Consider the following 23,004-nt stretch of genomic DNA (forward strand, 5'->3'; position numbering starts at 1 on the left):
CTAGTGGGTTCTTCCTGCTAAAAAATAAAAAACAACCACTGCACAACCAAAATGTGTCATTAATAATGGACATGATAAACATTTAGTCTATCTGTGAGAGTTCAGGATGGACTTTTGCAATCAGGGCTAGTTTCTTTTTCAACAAGACAAAAGTGCATGGTAATTCCTTAGCTACAGTTCATAATTACATACAAGTTAGCGCTTCCATGCACATATTACCTGTAAACGTGCAATGATAAATACTGTACAATGTCACTCAAGACTGTTGTTAAATTGAAAGAAAATCGACAAAGAACATTGTATCAAATCTGAAGCTAAAGTGCATATTTAGCAAGCAGTTACACTGTTAGCAGGGATCTTTCATTGTTTAGCCACTGTAGAGAGGGCCTGAAACAGTCTCTCACTTTAAGAGTTAGTTCACCTAAAAATCAACATTCTGTCATCATTTACTCACCCTCATGTCCTTCCAAACTGTTTTATTCTGTGGAACACAAAAGATAAAAAGGTATTTTGTTTTGCCAATACAATAAAGTCGAGTTGAGCTGTTTTGGATGCCATTGACTTTTATTATAAAGACAAAACAGCTGAAAAGGGAGGGTGAGTAAATGACAGAATTTGTCTATGGGCTGAACATTCCCTTCAAAAGGCAAATTAACCTTTCTAATACTGTTTATGAAATCAACTAAACCTCCTAATTACTACAGAAGATTCAAAGGTAAAGAAGGCATATTTGATTAAAGCACAGGTACAAAGACTTTGAGCAACCGACGTAAAAATCTTACAGTAAATATGAGCGGGGTGGTTTAACGCAAGAACAAAATACGTAGGGCCATAAGGAGCACCGTGTTATGGAAGAAACCGTTCCATGCTACAAAATGTTTTAAAAACCTAGTTTAGAAACAGTCAATGCCATGCACATCAAAGGCAGACCAAATCTAAATAAAAGAAAGGTGCACAAGCAAATAGTCAAAAACTAAAAGTGCCAACAAGCCTGAAATCACCACGGCAACAATGCTTTCAATCCCAACAAGGATGCAATGTTTGCAGGGTTCTCGAAGCGCTCGTATGGGGGGGGGGATGCTTTTTAAGGGGCAGACAGAAAAGCTGTGATTGCTTACTTAATTGATCTCAGAGCCAGTCTGAAAATACAAAGTAAGGTCATACATTCATTGTTTTACTAATTATGAAGCTTTTAGGCATAGTGGAATCTCTGAACATTCATTTATTTGTCCGCCCCTATAAATACTGCACGTGGCGTTACTAGAGCATCTTAATGGGATGAAGCTGTAGTCATTTTGACAGGTGAATGTCAAAATGAAAGCGTAGAGATGGCAAGCGACCGCTCTCTGTTTTCCCACTTCTTTTGTAATTTATTTATTATTTGTGCGCAGTTCAGTCTGTCTGAGCACTTTGGCTCTGCGTGTCTATTTTTGTAGCTGTTGATGATTTCTGCTCGTCTGGTGAGAAAAGCAGGGTGCAGCCTTGAGGAAGCAAAATCAGAAAGCCAAAAAAAAAAAAAAGTTGGCATAAAAAATATTTTCTCATTCACTCCCGAAGTAGCTATAAATAACACTATTGTTAAAAGGCACGAAACAGGCAAAACAAACATGCTTCACCGAGAAATACTTGAATGTCGAAGGGAAAGTGTAACATGGTCATAGGCACTCATGTTTTCAGATGGAAGGCAGTGGAGACAGACTCTAGCAACAGATGCTAATGACGCTTCACAGTGCATGCACATCTGAAAGAAGAAACCAAACGGTCTGTTTAACCACAACAACCAGTTTCCATTTAGAAAATCTTGAAATTGAAAGCTTTTCGACCAAAAAAAAAGGAAGATACACTTTTAATTTACAGCTTATGTTAGAATATTTTGTTATTCAGATTGTCAAAACAGGTAAACTTGTGTAAAGGGTCGGTCACACTACACTTTCCGTTCTGTTCACTACCATTCATGCTTATGCGAATCCTGGAGACCGGAAAATGCAAGAGCAAGTAAAGAAGTTTTGAATTTCACCGCTTCACAAAATTCAAAATCAAGGGGTGTGAACAACAGAAAATGGATTTAAATCTCCAGGTTGCTTGAAAGTGTAGTAGAAAGTATATTTTTACATTTTGGATTTATTATTATTTGTTATATTGAATTGAAATGTGTGACATATCACATCAAAATAAATATTGCGTGCATAAAGTCTAGTATGACCGTCCCTTTAAAGAGTTAGTGGTTGAAAGCTGTGACATATAACAGGCTATAATCCTGAGCACTGATTTTATCTGCATGTGTAAAGTGCAAAGTGAAGCATCACACTGCAACTTATCAAAAACCAAAGAAAGTGGAGCGATAGTTTCTCCCTCAGTTTGGCTAACTGCAGAGGTAGAGGAGCAGAGGAATAACTGAGGGGAGCGGTGAAGGAATTAGAAACAGCGCAACCTATTTTTTGGTTCGCCAATAGCCAAAACTGATTTAGTGCTACCTATAAAAATGAGTGCATTTCACAAAGATGTGAAGATCTGACCAAGGATTGACAAACAAATGAGTTAGTAGCTAATACTTTCTAAAGCAGGGTAAACTCAGAAGGCATGGGCGCCCCCCAGTGGTGGAGGTGAAAGGCAAGCAAGTTAACAAGCTTGCTAGTGGTCATATCACAAAACTCAATCGAACAGAATGTCATATAACAGCGGTGACTGTTAATGCTCTACTGGCAGTGGTAAAAGAGCCCTAATTTTTTTTTTTTTTCCTTGCTGTCAAGTTTTTATTTCAGCAGATTTTGGTAAGGCGTTTGTGTTTGAATGACTTGCCTGTCTGTCTGTCTGTCTGTCTTTGGTGCTGTCCTAGAACCTTTTTATGAGTGACAGACCTAAACTACACACCGTTTCTATTGTACAACATGAACAAGGTTAGTGACAGGACAAGTAATCTGAAAAATAGTTCTTCAGTAGGCAAAACAATTGGTATTCAGAGCCAATATGGGGCAATGGAAGATCCAAAATGGAGATTTTTTTTACTAAGAATGTACCCAGGGGCATTTACCACCCCTTTATTTTAACAACAACAACAACAAAAAAAGATTATATCCCTGCCGCCATTTTAGTTGCTAGTTGTATTCAAAGCTAAGCTATGTGTCAGCTTGTAGGCATTGGACATGACGGTTTTCCTAGAAATAGGTCTCACAGAGAAAAGCTCAACACAGCAGCACCATGCAGCATCTGTGTGCCCGGGCGCCAGCGCTCAGACGGGGTGCTGGTGTGAGTGTGTGCGTGTGTGGTCTTGTATAATAATAACAGTCTTAGGAGGCAAAAGCAGGTCACTGCAATGATGGCGTTCCCTATGTGATGCATCGACAAGACCTGTTGCATTCACTTGAACACGCAACATTGAGAGTGAGAAAGATCTTTCTCCAAGCCTTCTTCCGTTTAATGACACACGCTCTGAGCTCTTGTGGCCGACAGCCCGCTAGGGCCCAGCATTGGGAGGGAAGGCAAAAGCTCAGAGGCAAAGAGGCCCCGGACTCGCTTCCAGCTGTCGGGAAAGACACACTGAAGCAAAAACAGGGCTCCCCAGGCTTGGCTACATGCCTCTGACTGAAATGAGGGTGAGGGGTATTGGGTGGTTTGAATGGATGGATGGACCCTCAGGAGATGTGGGGTGCTGAGGAGGATGGATGTCTCCAGAAGCACCAGCCCCGTTTGGTGTGCTGCTTGCGAAGAATCTCTTCTTCGCGCTCCCGCTCTTTTTGAGAACGGAGGTAGCGGTCTTCCTCCTTCAGGAACCAAACAGGGGGCCAGCGATGCTTCTCAAAGTGTTTCTGGTTTTCTGGAAGAACAAACGAGAAGATGAAAATCATTTTCAATATTTGTGTCTTGCTTTTTTCAGTAAAAATATCTAAAAATCCTTACAACGAGAGTTGAGAAACAGAACATTTACTTGAGAAACAAGATAGTATGCTAGCTAGATACTACTTGATGTATAGAGAGACACAGTTTTGCTAGGTTTATGGTTAAAGTAAGAACTTTTTGCAAATTATGTAAGAATTGTGTAAGTTTATTGTTTATTTTTCTTATGCCAATAGAAAAAATGTTTTTATTCATATGTATCTTATGTAATACAGATGCTTAAGCACTGATACTGATTAAGAAAATAATGTATAGTATAGTGTAGTGTACAGGACAAAAACGTACAGAATTTAAAAAATATACATATACACACACCATTTATTTTAATGTTTCTGAAAATTATCTTATGCTATCTTATGATCACCTCACTAAGACATTTTTTGATCAAAAATAATAAAAACAGCTATATTGGGAGATAATATACTTTAAAATGTAATTTATTTTTGTGATGGCAATGCTGTATTTTCAGCATCATAACTTCAGTCTTCAGTGTCACATGATCCTTCAGAAAGCAGTCTAATATGCTAATTTGCTGCTCAAGAAACATTACTTATTATTATCAACAGTGAAAACAGTTGTGCTGCTTAATATTTTTGTGGAAATTGATAATTAGTTTCAGGATGAACAGAATTTTTTGTAACATAATAAATGTCTTTATTATTATGTCTGATCAATTTAAGTGCACTTGCTTAATGTATTTATACAGAATATAAATCAAATAGATAAATAAATAAAAAACACTTCTTGCCCTTACCAGGAGACATAATCTTCATGTCTTTAGGGAACTTGCGACAAACGCTATTGTAGTTGGTGCAGATGTGATGCAGACACCAGGCAGAGAGCTGTTTGGCATTGTGGAACTACGGCAGACAGAAACAGAGTTGGCAATTTGGCACAGTGTGATTTCTCTCAATGAGGCTCATTTGAAAAACAAAGTGTGTTCATCCTTTGAACTAGAATAGAGTAGGCTGCTATGAATGAATGGTAATTCTGTAATGTGCTCCAATGGTTATATTGCCACTTCATTACTCAGTGTCCTTTATATTCTATTAAAGGCTCTGCCTGTTCATCTTTATTAATGTTACCTGCGACATCTCCAGATAGGCCAGCACATGTCCATCAATGTCCACCCCTTTAACAGACAACTGCAACAGATCCTCAATGGCATGTTGCTCTTTAGACCATGGCAAAACACCACACAACAAGTGTTAATATGTCAGCCATAAAGCTTAATGGTTAACAACTTGACCAAAAAATAAATAAAACCTCCATAACAAAATCATCAACATTGAAAGATTTCCCACATTCACTGGTGTATTTTTAACCAAAGTTGTAGATAATATTTATTTTATGTATTGATTTTAGTCTAGAAGCTTTGATGAGTTTAAATGTGTTCATTTCTAATATAGCTAAACCATTTTAGAGTTTGGCACATGTTCAATTTACAGATCCAAATAACAGAACTGTGCATTTGCAAATTCATGCTCAAAGAGTTGTGTGAAAAATATATTTTTTCCCCTCCCTAGGCCCATTAACCACATAATTGTAAAGTGCTTTTTCAAAATAAATAAAGAGCCATTATCAAACCTACCTGTTAGGGCTACAAGGCGTGGAAGACAGAGGCGGTTAGCTAGTATTATAAGGTCCATTGGCTCCAGTTCAGGGCATGGTGTCAATACACCACAGTAGAGAAACTCCAGAACGGCTCTCATACAGGCACAACTGGTGTTGGGGATAGACACCTGAAAACAAACAAACAAAGAAAAAGACATGGGGGTTATCAAAAAACACGTGTTCACAGTTCAAAGTTCATAGTTATTAACAAAAGACCACGTTGAGAAAAGTTGTTGTAAACAGATTTCATAACCCATGCTGAGGGATGTTTATTCATAGCTCATCTCCGGGACATGGAAACTCGAGAAGCAGATTGATCCAGGGATGAAACAATCTGCTCCCCACCTCTCCCCTATTGAGACCTGCATGGTCCTGGCCACAGACCATAAGAGGAGGCCTTCTTGTTGATATGGCAGGACCCGGAGTGGCCAAGAAAGCGGTTAGAAAGGGATGTATTTGTCCAGAAAGGCTTGTGGAGGAAGGGGCCTGGGAGAGCGATAGAAGGGCGAGGGCAGCGGCCTCCGCAAGGGGTCTTTCATCCTTCAGGAGATTAAAGCACTGTGTGAAACCATTGACAGTCTCAGCTTAAAGCTGTGGAAAAATAACTGTGGGCTTGTCGCTACGGGAAACCTGGCCTCTGCATAAACAAGAGCCAACAAACCAGCCTACAGGAGAGACTGTCATCATATACGTTAACTGTGAACACAGAATAAGCTTTACAGAAATAATACACAACATTCAGCAAGTCTCATTTCCTGTAAACTGATAGGACAAAATTGTCACCATATGCATAATTAAGTATACATATTCAAAACAACCAACTGGCTTGCAATTGTAGCCATTGTACTATTATGGTAGATTTAGGAGCATGCATGAGATCCCTGGAGGTCACATTACATAATTTCCATGTGCAACATCATTCATAACCAAAATCGCATTCACCAAAAAGGCTAAAGGCAGGAGAGTCTATGTTTTGACTCTGCATTTAGCTGAAGGGTAGAGAGCAAAGAAAGGCATGCTTATTCTTTCAGCTCCAAGGAACAGGCAAAGAATTAGGAGAGCTTTCAGTAGGGACGCAAAGAGGAAAGTGCCGGGCCTACGAATCAATCCATGGCAACCTTCTCCATATGCTGTCGTCATGCTCAGACTAAGCAGTTGTTCCTCTGTGAATTAGGACAGGATGGAGTGGATTTAATTGCCTCTGCTGTTACCCTTTTTGAGGAATGAAAACTTATAGGGTGCAGATACTTGTACCAACACAGAAACAACTAGCACCAGTTTCTTTATCTTGTGTAGGGTTTGGATAAAAAAAAATAGTACTCAATATGAGTAACATCTTTATAATTCTTCAAATAACCCATTCACCTACTTACCCTGAATTCCACTGAGTTTAAGGACTAAACAACAAGTGCAAGACTCAAAATGCATCAGACCACAACTGTCACAACAAAATCTACTGGTTTCGCCACAGAGGAGTTGGTGGGTGCAAGCGACACAGATTCTATAGGTCAGAGATGGTACATTGGGGGGTAACAAGATGACGCTCAGTGACGCCAGTACTTCAGAAGCCTAGGGGTGCTCTTCACCTGTCTGTCTCAAAGCCAATTAACAGAATGTCAGTGTGAATATGACCTCTCATTATGGCTAAAGGGCAGACTTAAAAGATGCAGAGAGGACACAGTAGGCAACTTCCTGTTAAAACCCAAAGATAACAACGGTGCTAAGATTCAATGGAAATTTTGTCCACTTCAATCCTCCAAGCACAGTCAAACTCTATAGATTTAGCAGACACAGGTGTAGGAAGGAATAGTATATAAATATCATATCGGTTATCAGATTTTATCTTTTTTTTATTATTAATCTTAATTTTAACTGATTTAATATGTAATTTAAATTAACTTGTGATATTATTATTAATATTCTGTGTTTAATGTGTAGTTCCTTGGAAGAGGATGAATTGAGAAAAACAATGAAACCGCATTGAACTACATTCAGAAAAAAAAGGGGTCAAGACCCAGGACAATGTGTGTTACGGAGGAAGTGGTCACCTATCAAAAGCAACCAGACTCCTTCTCATCAACTAACAACTGCAGTGCACCACAACCCCAGTCTCCGCCTTTGTCGTCTACATTTTCACTTCGTCTTTGTCTCACAGGAAATATGTGACAGGTTCTCACATTTGAGCTTCCGCTCAGCATTGTGCTAATCACACTCAGAAGTATGATATTGCTGAAAGGAATTCTGACACCTGAGTGTCTCCCATATGTTCAGACACTTCCTGCCTTAAAAAGAAAAATAACAGAGAACAGTGTTCTGGAACCGTTTCATGTGAACAACAGATTCATATGATGTAAACGTACAACATAAAAAGACCTAAAAATAGAACACAATTGCAGAAGCAGTGCAGACGCTGTATGGCTTTTAAAGTTGTTTTCTTATGTGCTGCCTAACCTCAGAAACCTTCAGAGATATTTCTAAACACACACTAGAATAGTAAAGCTTGCAACCAAGGACAACTCTTGACTTTGTGCGTCACAAACTGATGCGACAATAATGTGCAGCTATACGCAAGAAACATTTGAGCACAGATTCTGAAAAATCCACTTAGAGGTGAATGATCACTTTACTCAACTGAATGATACTTTCTAAATATTTGCCACCTTGAGGTCTTGCAAGGTCTTTAAATCTGGTTATACAACAACTTCTGTACTGGCTGCCATACAGACAGTGACAGGGCTCGCTTTATTCAAAACCTCATTCTAAAAATAGTAGTGTTCACTACAGCCAGTCGCTACACTGTGTGCCAGACCAGAGGAGATGAGGACCAAGTCATTTGGCTGCTATTTGCCTCACATCATTATGTTGGAACAGACTTAATTTATTTAACATTGTGGAGCATTTACAAAGCTCAGTGAACATTTCTAAAGCAATTGTTGCTTAAAGCTAAGAAAGAGGCACCAGAGTGACACTTTCAAGTAGAATGGCAGCATACAAAGAATTAAAATAAAAAATTAAATAAGAATTAAAATAAGAAATAACCCTGCCTCAAAGTTAGTTACTGCTCTAACTAATGGACATACAGACATTCTTTCAGTGTCAACCAAAATAGACGTTAAATTCATTAAAGATATACTCTATAAAACTCTCTCATCATTCACTCACCCTCATGCCATCCCAGATGTCCCATATAATGCAAGGGAATGGACCCCTCAAAGTTGAAACTTCAAAAACCACACAAAACGAACATGATGCTCATTATACTACTCCAGTTGATGAATCAATGTCTTCTGAATCTAAATGTTTGTGAGAAAACTTTTTAACTAACTTTATAAACTATTGCTTCCAGCCACCTGTCATACATGATTTTTGTAAGTGCAGGGACTTCACTGAGGGGGGGAGTTATGATTCTGAGGACCCACACAGTTTTGTGGCCACAGAAATCGGTTTTATTAGTAGTAACAGTAGTAGCAGTAGTAGTAATCTAATATAAATTATAAATGAATAATCTACCAAAAAGTAACACATAAAATAAAATTGCAGCTTATTGCATCCCGCTCCCCCGCCCCGCGTAGCCTAGAGTTTCTGAGTGAGATCCGATGATGGTAAACTGTCAAATGAGAGATGTCTTCGACACAGATGTTAATGTACACAAATAAAAAATAGACACTTTAACACTTTTTACAATGTGCTCTTCTGTATGACCATAAATAACAGAGTATTCATTTGTTTCCACTGCTGAGGGGAAAATCCAAGTGATCAGGTCAGCGCCTCGCAATCATAATATGTCAGTGCAGCCTGTTCATCATCAAAATAAAATACAGTCAACCAAACATATCTTCACAGCTGCTGAGCGTGAAACCCCTTTGTAAGCGTGTTGTGAAGTTCACACAAGAAGTGGTGGTTGGTTCTCTTTGCTTACACATCCATTAGTATTTATTAGGGCTGCGATGTCAACTGTGTGGGATTTTAGTAACTGTTAATTTATTGTATGTTTCTATTTCTACCTGCCCAGGGACTACGGGTGGAAAATAGCAATTTGCTAAAACCCGGTGCAATGCATCTCTCCTTGTTATAAACAAGGCTAATGTTTTTATTGTGCACTGTCCCTGTCTCAAATAAAAGTAATAATAATAATAATAATAATTAGTATTTTTCTTAAACCTATTGTTTTGCTAAAGAAGACATTGATTTATCAACTAGGGTTGTATGGATTATGTTAAATTTGCATGTTTTTGAAGTGTCAAGGAATCTATCCACTAGCATTGCATGGACTCACAGAGATAGAGTATTTTTCTAAAAATCAGCATTCTGAAGAAAGATAATCATATATATCTGGGATGGCATGAGGATGAGAAAATGATGAAATAATTTAAATTTTTGGGTTAAGTATTCATTTAAAATCTAACTATTACACAAGGACAAGTCCTTGCTTGACCAAAGAGCATGTCAAGCTTGTCAAAGCAGAACCAAGTTTACTTGCCTCTGGCCACCTTGTTTTGCTCTCTATGTGACATACTCTCAGCCAATGCTGTCAGAATTTAAAAGCAGCCAGCATCTTATTTCCCACATCAGTTTGTACTTGTGCTGTAAATCTAGCTCTCTTTAATGCTTGTAATGTTATACAGGGTGATCCTGTTCACCGGCAGGCCTGGACAATTATAACCCAGCTAGTCGTCTCTCTACCTCGGGTGTTGGTCAGCTCGGTCCCGAGTTCCTGCCCTCAGAGAGCTTGTCTTTCTAGAACTTGAGCTGACAGCCGGTAGCCCAAGGAAATCAGAGAGTGTGCACGGGATAGACCTGGATAAAGTGTGCAGGTGAGATCGGCCTCAGAAAGGAATACACCGAAACCTTACCTTTGACACCCGGCTTAATAGTTTTGGATAAAAAATGCATGAGCCTAAATTTATGCCAAGCAGAAACTGTGATGTCAGAATTATTCAATAGAAAACTAGTAAATTGTATCAAAAACTGTGTGGAATTAGCCTCAATGCCAGCCGAACTTAGCCCTGCCCACAACATTTTTAGGTTGGGCAGTTCGGTCTGGCCTCGATCCATAGAGGAGTAATTATTCCTGCACAGAAACTGTTCGGACCAATGAAATCATCAGGGCGGGCTTTAGATGATGACGGAGAGATGATAAACAGTAACGTACGTCATGCACGTCATCAAAGGGGCTTGGATTATATTTGATCAAATCCTAAACGGAGAGCTTGTTTGTATATGCATTCATGTTCACTCTTTTTCTCAGAAATGATGATCATGTTGGGTAAGTACTCTGTGTATCATTAAATTCTTTTATTTTTTACAACACCAGCAAAGATCGTTTATTCCAGCGCGCGTGCAGACAGGGTTGCCAAGTTTTTACATCAAAATCCGCCAACTACTAGCCCTAAACAATAACTTCTCGGGGGGTTCTCCGGGGAAAAAATGCAGTTTGGGGGGTAAATTGTGTGTTATTTTGGCAAGGTTGCTTGCTAAAATTCGCACTCATTTGTCTGTATATCACATAATAGTCGCTTCAACCCGCAGACATAGAAAACAACCCGCGGAGAAAACGCGGACTTGGCAACACAGTGCAGTTGAGCTCTGTTGAAATTTGACAATGTGTCGCTTCGTTGCTCTGCTTGGTTGTAGGTCTATCCAATTGATGTCTTTCCTGGTTCGGTTGAAACACGCCCCATAATCACAGCCCAATGGAGCAGTTTCAGACTCATATTCTGACTAGAATTGAGTATGACCACGTCAGGCCAATGGTTATCATGTGCTAATTTAACATGAATTTAAATATTGCTGAAAAATAGTCCAATTAACTATGAAATGTCTAAACACAGCACAGACTAAAACTTTCTTTACACATGATGGTGTTGAGGAAGTGACAGGAAGTGCCCAGTCTAACAGACTTCCTGTTACTACAAACTATGCAATGCACTGAAACATAAACAAAGATATAAACGTGTTTTGGCATGAGATTTAGCATAATCTAAAGACACAGTAGCTGATGGATGATATCTAGTCTGCTGCATCACATATATCTACGAAGATTAATATATATATATGTATATATATATTTTTCCATAGATATGTGATGTGATACATATCACATGGCTAAGGAAATGTCTTTTCATGTCTACTCTCTAGGACTCTAGGACTAGGACTACTGTTCAATAGTATAATTTTTAAAGAAACTTTTATTCAGCAAGGACACTTAATTTGGCAAAAGTGACATTTAATGTTACAAAGGATTTCTGTTATAAATGCTTCTTTTTTTGACTTTCCATTTAAAGAATACTGAAAGAGACATTTCACATTTCCACAAAAACATAAAGCAGCATAATTTTTACTTTTCAATAAATGTTTCTTGAGCACCAAATCAGCATATTAAAATTATTTCTAACACTGCAGACTGGAGAAATGTCTTCTGAATGCCATCAGAGAAATAAATTACATTTAAAAATATATTAAAATATAAAGTTATTATTTGAAATGGCAATAATATTTGAAAATATTACTGTTATACTGTACAAAAACATAAAATAGGAACTAAATATGGTCTAACAAGTTAAAACAACATAATTGTCATTGTTGTGTTCAGTTTAGTGTTGTTTTCATGGACTTTCGGTATGTTATTTGTCATGTGTGCCCAGGTTATTATTAGTTCATATGTGTCAGCTGTGTTCTATTAATTATCCTTGTTTGCGTTTTCTACTTAAGTTCCTCCTGTTCACTCTGTCTTTGTCCGATCTCTGTTATGTATAGTGTGTGTTGCGCATGCTTGTTTGCCTGTCTGCTTGATGAAGAAATATAATTATTAAAACCTGTTGTTGAACTTTATTTATAGTCTTCATCTGTCTGCCTGCTGCCACCCGTGACAATAATATGCTATAGGTAATTTCATTCTTTATCAAAAAGAAACGCATATAGCCATTAAATCAAAACAAAAGTACAACTATTACAACTGATGTCACCCTATATTAATTTGACTAGCCTGATGTCAAAACTAGACCAACTCCTAAATTTGGTCTACAACCTCAATCACTGCAAATAAATCTTTCTATATCCCTTCTAGTTTCCCTCTCTTGGAGACAGGAGCACAGACTGAAAGCAGATATATCTCAGCATGCATTCCCGCTGGCACAGGACCTCCTCTAACGTCTCGGCATCAGTCCGCCTGGAGCACTTTCCTCAGAGGCCTGTTTAGACCTGCGGGCTGTTAATTCATCCATATGGATGAGCTGGTATCCTGTCGCAGCTGCATCAATGTGGGTCAGGCTGTCATAGAGGTGGCCTAGTTTTAACTACCTGTGCCACTTTTTTTAGTGGGATCTGTCAGAGCTCCCGGGTAGGAAGGATCAAGGTGACTGAGTCTAATCATTACTTTGTGGGACTATAGATAAATTTAAGTGAAACTTTTTGAAAATGAAATGTTAATTCCACCGTGTTGATGCTACCACTGTGCCTACACCAGATGCGACAGCTGTCAAGTGACTGTAGCAGAAGTTGTATGAGTGTTTTAGAGTATGTCAGAAATCAAGGACATTAATTTACTGTCTGGGATTTGTTGTCTTGTGATGCATCCGGTGTAGACAGCATCGCTGATTATAATGGGGCTTACACTTTATTTTAAGGTGACATAGTTACATGGGCTTAATCAAATAAGAGTAATATTAATTAACTGCAGGTACTTACTATAGAGTTATGGTTACGGTTTGGTTTAGGGTTAGTTACTTGAAATTATGCATCATTTACTGTTATTACAATAGTCAGTAAAGTATAGTCAGTACTTTATAGAGTAAAGTAGGGCTGGGCGATATGGCCAAAATTTCATATCCCGATATAGCTCATTTGATATCCCGATAACGATATACATAACGATATAGCAACCTTTCTATTAATTCAGTTTATGAATAGTCTATACAAAATTGCAATGTGGAAATGCAGTTTGAAATGATATACAAAACAAATAAAGGTAGTATGGACTACATTTTTATTTTATTTAGAACCTTTTTTTAAAGCAAGACTGTTAGTAAAGTTAACACCTGCCTAGGGATGTTTACCGATAAACGTTTGACCGATGGCTGACCGTATCAACGTTAACCGATCAAAGTTGTCGGTTAAAATAAATAAAAAAGTGATCTCTAAATTATGCTATTATACAGTGGACTAAACGCTACTACAGTTGGCCGTCTCATTCCAAAATCTTTTTGTGTGATTGAACATATCCCTCGCACTCAATTTTTCATAACTCGCCTGTTTGTACTTAATAAACCAATAAAAACATTTGGCGCGAGGTCACAGCGTTTGGGTTTGCGCGCTCACAAGGTTTGCAAAAAGTAAACACTCGAGGTTAGAGCCGGAGCAGACGACAGTATGAAGCGTGCATTTCGCTTAAGATGGGCTTACATTTGGAAATATATTACATCTTCATTTCAGTGGGAACACATAAGGTGTTGATCGTCTTTCTTTATTATTGTTAGCAGTAACGTTACCTCAAACTAAAGCGGCGTCTCTTCGGAGCTGTCATTTTCTTAAATGAGCCGCGGCAATGATTCAAATGAGCTTCTAACGCTGGACAAACGCCTTTATTTTCAACGCGATCGCCTTGTACCCAAACCATTTCGAAACTAAGGAGCCATTTGTCCTCTGATTACAAACAAGCTCCTCTGCGGCGCGTTTGCGGGACTCGTGTTTCGCGCTGTGGGGGATTTTAAAAAAGTGACGTGAGTGGAAGGGAGGCGGCAGCGCGTGTGAGTGAGAGAGCGAGAGAGAGACAGAGGGAGCGCGTTTATGTATTGCATGGGCATGCCGTGGCGTGAGGTGCATCTTGACGTAAAATTCTGCCATAAACGCCTTATCGTGGCGTAAGCGATAGAGCCTTATATAAAACGATAGACATTTTCTATCGTCCAGACGATATATTTCGTCATATCGCCCAGCCCTAGAGTAAAGTATAACTACGTCACCTTAAAATACCAAAATGGGTTTTATTTGATTTTGTCGCATCCTGCTGGCTAACGTCTGGAATATGAAATCACTCAAATCTCTGCTCACCTCCTCAATGTAGCTCTCCATGAAGGATCCACGAAACATGGCTGCCATCCAATCACAGCTTGAGATGAGCAGTGGCTTGTGGGCTGGCAGATATCCGTCATCTAATCGAAACACCACATCTAAAACCGGGAGGAAAAGAGCACACATCTCGGCGTGTGTCACAGAGTCGAGGCTACAGAGGGGGAGACAGGTGGACGGACGAACACAAAGAGACAGACGAGAAGACAGATAGACACACAAACCGATAATAAATAGACAGATTGACAAGGCTAAGTATAAGAAGACAGAAAAAGTGAAGGGAGGGCCAGACTGGGACCATATAGGGTGCAAATTTATTTTAGCAGCGAATCCTTTAGAGACTGCCATGGATGACTCCACATGTTCACTGTGGCTCACTAATTATGTTAAACAGCAGATGATGTCGGACAGGTTGCTTAGCATTATGCTGCGGGTGTCAAGATGACATGAAGGGAAAACTGCACCTAATTAAATTTAATGCTGATTTTGAGGGCAGGGAAGCAAATCAATCTCTAATGATTTGGTTTCTAAACTTCACCATACCCTTAGGGAATGTTCAAGTAGTCTTCAGGCCACAATGGAGATGAAAAACATTCTGGTTTTCAAACATGAAGCACCTTCATGGTTAGGTAATGAGATTACAATTGCAGATGATGCAATGAAATAAACAGGTGTTAGTGGAGAGTACAGGAGTGTTGGGGTTAAACAGGACAAACATGCACACAACACACAAGACATGACAATAACGGAGATAAAGCAACACAGAACAGCTTAAAGCATAAATGCAAACATGTTTACAATATGCAATTCATTGCCAGCAATAAAGGGATATTTTAAAAGCACTGCACTGGGTATTTCCTCAAAAATAAACACAGAGACTCAATGAAAGAAAGTAAAGACAAACTGTGCAAATTGACTGCTCTAGACTAGAGTATGAACTATTCTATTCCAATTCCAAAAGATTGAGGAATTGAAAGTAGAACTCATGAGACTCAAGTCAATGGTGTCACTACGGAACTCTTTGAATGTGACACACTGACAGGTGAAGGAGGTTAGCTAGCCAGTAACACCAGAACCTTCTAAAGAATCAGCATTATACAGATTAGACAGTTAATTAATCCCAAAAACATAAAATTCAATTAAAACTGTTCCTTTATTATTTTCCCCCCAAAAGACTTGATTCAGTTTCTCATATTAAAACGATAGAAGAGATAGATAGGACGACAATATTACTAGATTAGATAGATAGATAGATAGATAGATAGATAGATAGATAGATAGATAGATAGATAGATAGATAGATAGATAGATAGATAGATAGATAGATAGATAGATAGATAGATAGATAGATAGATAGATAGATAGATAGATAGATAGATAGATAGTTAGATGTGTCGTGCAGTGGTGTTCTGAAATGAGGAGGCAAAGTCCTTAAATCCCCGATATACTCACGGCCAAGTTCTTTTTCATTCTTTGCTTAGGGGTAAAAAGAAGTTCGAAATGCGTAAGCAGCGGTATGTACTGTTAGCGAACATAAAACACCGCCCACACGGCAGAGTGCACTCCAGTAAAGTCCACGTCATGCTTATTTATTTATTTACGCACTTTATGCAATAGATTGTTCAAAAGACCTTGACTCAACAGAAGAAATGAACCAGAGAATCTACGTGAAAGAAAGCAGAGACCGATTTGGCTTGATTTTGTTTGAAATGACGTAACAGTTACCATAACAGTTTATATATATATATATATATATATATATATATATATATATATATATATATATATATATATATATATATATATATATATATATATATATATATATATACATACAGTTCCCTCTCCAAAAATTTGCATGTGATAAAAGTTCATTATTTTCCATAATGTAACTTTCATATATTTTAGATTCATTGCACTCCAACTGAAATATTTCAGGTCTTTTATTGTTTTAATACTGATGATTTTGGCATACAGCTCATGAAAACACAAAATCTCAAAAAAATTAGCATGAAAAGGTTCTCTAAACGAGCTATTAACCTAATTATCTAAATCAACTAATTAACTCTAAACACCTGCAAAAGATTCCTGAGGCTTTTAAAAACTCCCAGCCTGGTTCATTACTCAAAACTGCAATCATAGGTAAGACTGCCGACCCGACCCTGTCCAGAAGGCCATCATTGACACCCTCAAATGAGAGGGTAAGACACAGAAAGAAATTTCTGAACGAATAGGCTGTTCCCAGAGTGCTGTATCAAGGCACCTCAGTGGGAAGTCTGTGGGAAGGAAAAAGTGTGGCAAAAAACGGTGCACAACGAGAAGAGGTGACCGGACCCTGAGAAAGATTGTGGAGAAGGACCGATTCCAGACCTTGGGGGACCTGCGGAAGCAGTGGACTGAGTCTGGAGTAGAAACATCCAGAGCCACCGTGCACAGGCGTGTACAGGAAATGGGCTACAGGTGCCGCATTCCCTAGGTCAAGCCATTTTTGGGCTACAGAGAAGCAGCACTGGACTGTTGCTCAGTGGTTCAAAGTACTTTTTTCGGATGAAAGCAAATTTTGCATGTCATTAGGAAATCAAGGTGCCAGAGTCTGGAGGAAGACTGGGGAGAAGGAAATGCCAAAATGCCTGAAGTCCAGTGTCAAGTACCCACAGTCAGTGATGGTCTGGGGTGCCATGTCAGCTGCTGGTGTTGGTCCACTGTGTTTTATCAAGGACAGGGTCAATGCAGCTAGCTATCAAGAGATTTTGGAGCACTTCATGCTTCCATCTGCTGAAAAGCTTTATGGAGATGAAGATTTCGTTTTTCAGCACGACCTGGCACCTGCTCACAGTGCCAAAACCACTGGTAAATGGTTTACTGACCATGGTATTACTGTGCTCAATTGGCCTGCCAACTCTCCTGACCTGAACCCCATAGAGAATCTGTGGGATATTGTGAAGAGAAAGTTGAGAGACGCAAGACCCAACACTCTGGATGAGCTTAAGGCCGCTATCAAAGCATCCTGGGCCTCCATAACACCTCAGCAGTGCCACAGGCTGATCGCCTCCATGCCACGCCACATTGAAGCAGTCATTTCTGCAAAAGGATTCCCGACCAAGTATTGAGTGCATAACTGAACATAACTATTTGAAGGTTGACTTTTTTGTATTAAAAACACTTTTCTTTTATTGGTCGGATGAAATATGCTAATTTTTTAGAAGGACCTGTATATTATTATTATTTATATATATATATATATATATATATATATATATATATATATATATATATATATATATATATATATATATATATATATATATATATATATATAAAACCAAATAAAGTTATATTTTGTATTTTAACATTAACTATGTATTTAATGTTCTATTTATTAAAACCTAGGATAAATCTCATTTAGTTTTTAAAGATGTTTTACATATATACTGAAATAACAACTAAAGGCAGTAACAATTTAAACAATGTTTTATTTGAGAACTTATGTTTAGCTGTTCTTTTTAATGGTGGCCTTATTTCCGTATCTTACATCAGTCATCAAAGCTCAGTAAACACTGGTCACAGACAAGATGTAACTTTAATTTCACCAAGCTGATTGCTCACTATGGTTTCAGGCCATTTCAAGTTTTATTTTGACATGAAAAAGCAGTGATATCTAAGTGGGTGAGTTGTTTAATTACTTTTTAATTAGCCTTTCCATTACCACCATAATGTTGTTCATTCAGACCGATTTGTGATTGAGAAACACGGACAGAAACAAGACGCATGATTTTTTGAAAGAACCAATCATATCAAATCATAGTGCATTGCGTCCGCTCACGTGACTTCCCCCCATTCACTCTCAATTACCCCCCATCAAGGGTTTTAGACCTTTATACATTCATACACATTTTAGATTTTAGATTGCCTACCAGCAAAGGTGCCCTTGCTCAGGCACTCTTTGATGCGGTTGGCACGTCGCACATGGAAGGCTTTGGTGATCTCCTGGTTCATGAAGCTCTCACGGTTCAGCACGTTGGCCACCATCATACGCAGGTCGAAGACCTCTAGAAGCTCAGCGATGGTAGCCACCTGCATGAGGTCCCCACGTTTCTCATCCAGATGACCCGTGTAAAGGTACTGCAGCACTGCCTAAAAGGGAAGGAAGAGAAAAACGGATAATGTGACACCGCCGTATTTCATATAGATTCTTACAAAACTTGCAATGACATCACAAGTCATCGCTATTTTACTGTATGTCATCTAAAGGCTGATTCACACTGCACTGACAGATGCAGACCAATGCAGATAGTCACCAGATTACAGTATGTCACTTCTTAAACACTTTTCAATATGTTCTATCAGCATAAACAAGAGCCAGCTGATGCCGACAGGGGTAACACACTGATCTGACAAAACCCAAAGAAGTGTCTGTTGCTATCTGTGCAGTGTTGCTATCTGTGAATTGGCTTTAAGTTTTTCTTACTTGAAAAGGCCCTTTCTGAATGAGATCATCCATGGACACCACTGTCATGAGTCTCGGTCGACCTGTCACAGGGTCATCCACCATCTCCAGGTACACCCCCAAGAATCCACGCCCCCATCCTAAAAGAGCACGGCCTGCTCCCAGGGGTCCCATAAAGCACTGACCCCTGGCAGGCAGAGCATTATCGCTCTGTGAAGTCCTCAGTGAGCCCTGCTGCAACATGAGCAGCCTATTTGAACCCCTAGTGCCACCTTCACCCTCCTTATCAATGTCCAGGCTCTTGGTACGGCCAGCCTGTTCTTTGGCTCCTCTTCGACTCTGCTCCTCTTCCTCACTCCCCTCCGAGCTCTCCTCACCCTCCTTCTCCATCCCTGCCGCTCCAAGGTCCATAGTGAAAAGGTCATAGAACTTAGAGCAGGAAGTGGCCAGGTACACTTTGTGGGCGAAGACGCGTGTGGTGCCGGCCTGGAGGAGAAACAGGACGTCTGCACACAACAGCTGGCAGAAAAGAGAGTCTGGACCTTCTCCATCCATGGGAGGAGGATCAGGGATGCCCACCACAGGTCGTGGTGGTCTGGGGGGGAGGAAGGGAGCCTGGAGGAGGGGACGCTGAACCTTCTTTAAATGGGACTTCCAGAACTGAAGGTGGCGACGAGAGATGAGTGCTGCACGGATAGCATTGTCAAACACATCCTTTACACCGAACTGGGCGACAATGCTTGTTTCATAGTATGGAATGCCAAGTTCCTTAGCGACCTCATGGCCTCGTTCTGGGGGCAGAATGTCTGTAGGTTTGATGGTTCTAGAAGGGGATAAAAACAGAAGCACTATTAAAGCCAAACATAATATAGTACACTACCAGTTTGGGTTCTGTAAGGTTTTTTTTATGTTTTAATGTTATCAAAAGACTTCTATGATCACCAAGGCTGAATTTATGTGATTTAAAAAAAAAAAAAAAACAGTAAAACAATTATACTGTTAAGTAATGTTACAATTTAAAAATAACTGTTTTCTAATGAAATACATTTTAAAGTGTAATTTATTCCGGTGATAGCTCCAGTGTCACATGATTCTTTAAAATTCATCATTATAACATGCAGATTTCATGCTCAAAATATTTATTCTTATTACCATTCAAATATTATATCATTATTATGTTGAAAACAGTTATTTTGCTTAAAATGTTCGTGGAAACCATAATAACAAATGTTTTAGGATTTTTTGATGAACAGAAAGTTTATCATTTGAAAACATAAAATGTCTTTACTGTCATTTAAATTTATTTAATTGGTCCTTGCTAAAATAATTATTAAGTATTCTTTTCTTTTTTTTAAGAATCGTTCTGACCATTTTTACATTTTTAAATATATGGGTGTATTTTTGCCATCAACCCTAAAAAGCATCAAAGCTGAGTGAAGCAAATTCTGACTACAAACTGATTACAAAAAATACAAAGATGCACAAGAATCTTCTCGAACGGAAAAAAAAAAGAATGAAAAACTTGTCATGCTAAAGTTTAATAATATAATATGTGCTACAAGATGCTGTAGGATGTGGTCGTACTTGGCCAGAGGCCGGCGAGCCCGGTTAACAGCGTCCAGATCAGCATAGCGCAGATCCAGCTGGCAGCCCACCAGGATGATCGGGGTGCGGGGGCAGAAGTGCTTAATCTCGGGGAACCACATCGTGCGGACATGGCGCAGGGAGTTCGGATTGGCCAAAGAGAAGCACAGCACCACCACATCAGATCTAATGACACAAAGAGAAAGAAATATATTTAATTTAAAAGAATACATCCGAAGAAATCATGTAATATGCAGGAAATTGGCAAACCGTGGACACTAATCGTCCTACACAGAGGCTTTAAAAAGGGACAGTGAATCACTGTTATTGGAATAAAAACTGTCAAATGTAACAAACAAAATTACTGTGAGCTACAAAGAAATTTCCTTGCTTTCAAAATGTCATGTCCAGACTTGTTATTTTTTTATATTATTTCATATTTATTATAGCATAGAGAATGATTTGACAAGTGTTATAGTTTTGGCATTTTTGCATGAATGCAAATCCAAAGATCACTCACTTATCATAATCATTTTTTTTTGTGAAGTGAAGGTCGCGATATGACTATTTTCCCTGCGGCATAAATGAGCTTCATAAAGAAACAGTGAGAGAGCATCCAAATAGAGTAATGATTGAATGATTGTTTGATTGTATGTGTATTAATGCATGTGTGTTCTTTGAGTGAATGTGAGAGCACACAAGGTGTTTTGCTCAAGTCATTAAAGCATCTCGTCTGACTCAATAACCAGCGCTGGTCTAATAATAGCGAGTCGTCCAGCCATGACATATTTCACAGCTGCACTCACAAGCTCATCATGTGATACCAGCATACACAAGAATTACTAATGCAATGTAAACAAACTTGGTCTAGCGGATATCATCACAGTTATGCATGTACACTGGAAAGTGCTCATGTGCATGTTTATAGATATAATATGACAGTCAGCTTTTCTCAGACAACATTTCTAAGATATTTTCTTTCTTTGATATATTTCTTGATTGACAACATTAAGTGAAAATCTAGAAATATTACATTTTTAAGTAATATGGCTTTTTGAAAAAATGTTGTTTTATTATTGGCGAACACCGCATGTGTGATGATTAAACAATGGAATTTCCCTGAAAACATACCGTTAGCAAAGGGGAACGATTATAACTTACTTCCTTTAAAAAAATATGTATGGTAATGTTGACATCGCAATGGGATTGCCCATATACAGTATGAGCGAGATTGGCTAAGCCTCATTCCTAAACTAAGACAGCATTTTAAGCCAAATTAAGGTATATGTGCAAATATAAGCTTATACAGCCTCCAGGGGTCAAAGTCTTCTGTGTCTCTGTTAGTGTGTGTATGTTCATGAACATGGGAATGTTTGCAAGAATATGTGGAAATGGGTCAGAGATGAGACAAAAAAACAAACAAAAAGAATGGCACAAAACCACAGATATTTCCACAATCATTCACCATCTCTCAGTGAATAATAACTGCTGTAAAAGCGAGTGCTGAGGGTCATAAAGGACTGTGTTATGTAATCAGTGTGTGTGGTGTTCTGTAGCGCTATGTAGAGCATGTCTAAGTTCAAACTCCTGACTGCATGTCAGCTTGAATACACTGTAAACACAGTCTTGATCACAGACACATATCTAAACATACAAATAAGCCTAAATATTCTATAAAAAAACAACAACAACAACAACACTACAATATTACTTGTTGCAGTACCATAGCACAATGATGTTAGTAGTTGGTAATACTGTATATGGTACTTTTACCATCGATTTACTGATGTGTTCAAAATTACTAATATGTATATAAATTCAGCGTATGTATATGTACACTATACTACCAAAAGCACTGGGACACTCCTCCAATTCATTGAATTCAGGTGTTCCAATCACTTCCATGGCCACAGGTGTATAAAACCAAGCACCTAGGCATGCAGACTACTACAGACATTTGTGAAAGAGTGGATCGATCTCAGGAGCTCAGTGAATTCAAGCGTAGAACCGTGATAGGTTGCCACCTGTGCAATAAGTCCATTCTTGAAATTTCCTCACTACTAAATATTCTACAGCCAACTGTTAATGGTATTAGAAACAAAGTGGAAGCAATTGGGAACAACAGCGACTAAGGCATTAGGGCAAGTAAAATCATAGGACGGGGTCGGCGCTTGCTGAGGGGCACACTCTACAGACGTTGCCAACTTTCTGCAAAGCCAATAGCTACCGACCTCCAAACTTTGTGTGGCCTTTAGATTAGCTCAAGTACAATGTGTAGAGCTTCATGTAATGGGTTTCCATGGCCAAGCAGCTTTATCCAAGCCTTATATCAAAAAAATGTAATACAAAGTATTGGATGTAGTGGTGTAAAGCATGTTGCCACTTGACTGTAGAGCAGT

General features: G+C 38.8%; 1 protein-coding gene across 7 annotated transcripts in view; it reads right to left on the reverse strand.

The window, feature by feature from the left end:
* Window positions 1–2,723: 2,723 nt before the first annotated feature.
* rhobtb4 (Rho related BTB domain containing 4) overlaps window positions 2,724–23,004 on the reverse strand; it is a 47,818-nt gene continuing 27,537 nt past the window's right edge. For all 7 annotated transcript variants that reach the window (XM_067438309.1, XM_067438310.1, XM_067438311.1 and 4 more), the window contains 8 exons: window positions 20,606–20,791; window positions 19,043–19,844; window positions 18,489–18,708; window positions 14,557–14,675; window positions 5,486–5,636; window positions 4,980–5,068; window positions 4,649–4,754; window positions 2,724–3,814 (listed from right to left, as the gene is read on the reverse strand). In XM_067438309.1, coding sequence (XP_067294410.1) covers window positions 3,633–3,814; window positions 4,649–4,754; window positions 4,980–5,068; window positions 5,486–5,636; window positions 14,557–14,675; window positions 18,489–18,708; window positions 19,043–19,844; window positions 20,606–20,791 — 1,855 coding nt within the window. In that variant the 3' untranslated portion in view covers window positions 2,724–3,632. The remainder of the gene's footprint in view (window positions 3,815–4,648; window positions 4,755–4,979; window positions 5,069–5,485; window positions 5,637–14,556; window positions 14,676–18,488; window positions 18,709–19,042; window positions 19,845–20,605; window positions 20,792–23,004) is intronic.

This window comes from Pseudorasbora parva, chromosome 3, assembly GCF_024679245.1.
Source record: "Pseudorasbora parva isolate DD20220531a chromosome 3, ASM2467924v1, whole genome shotgun sequence".
Taxonomy (NCBI): domain Eukaryota; kingdom Metazoa; phylum Chordata; class Actinopteri; order Cypriniformes; family Gobionidae; genus Pseudorasbora; species Pseudorasbora parva.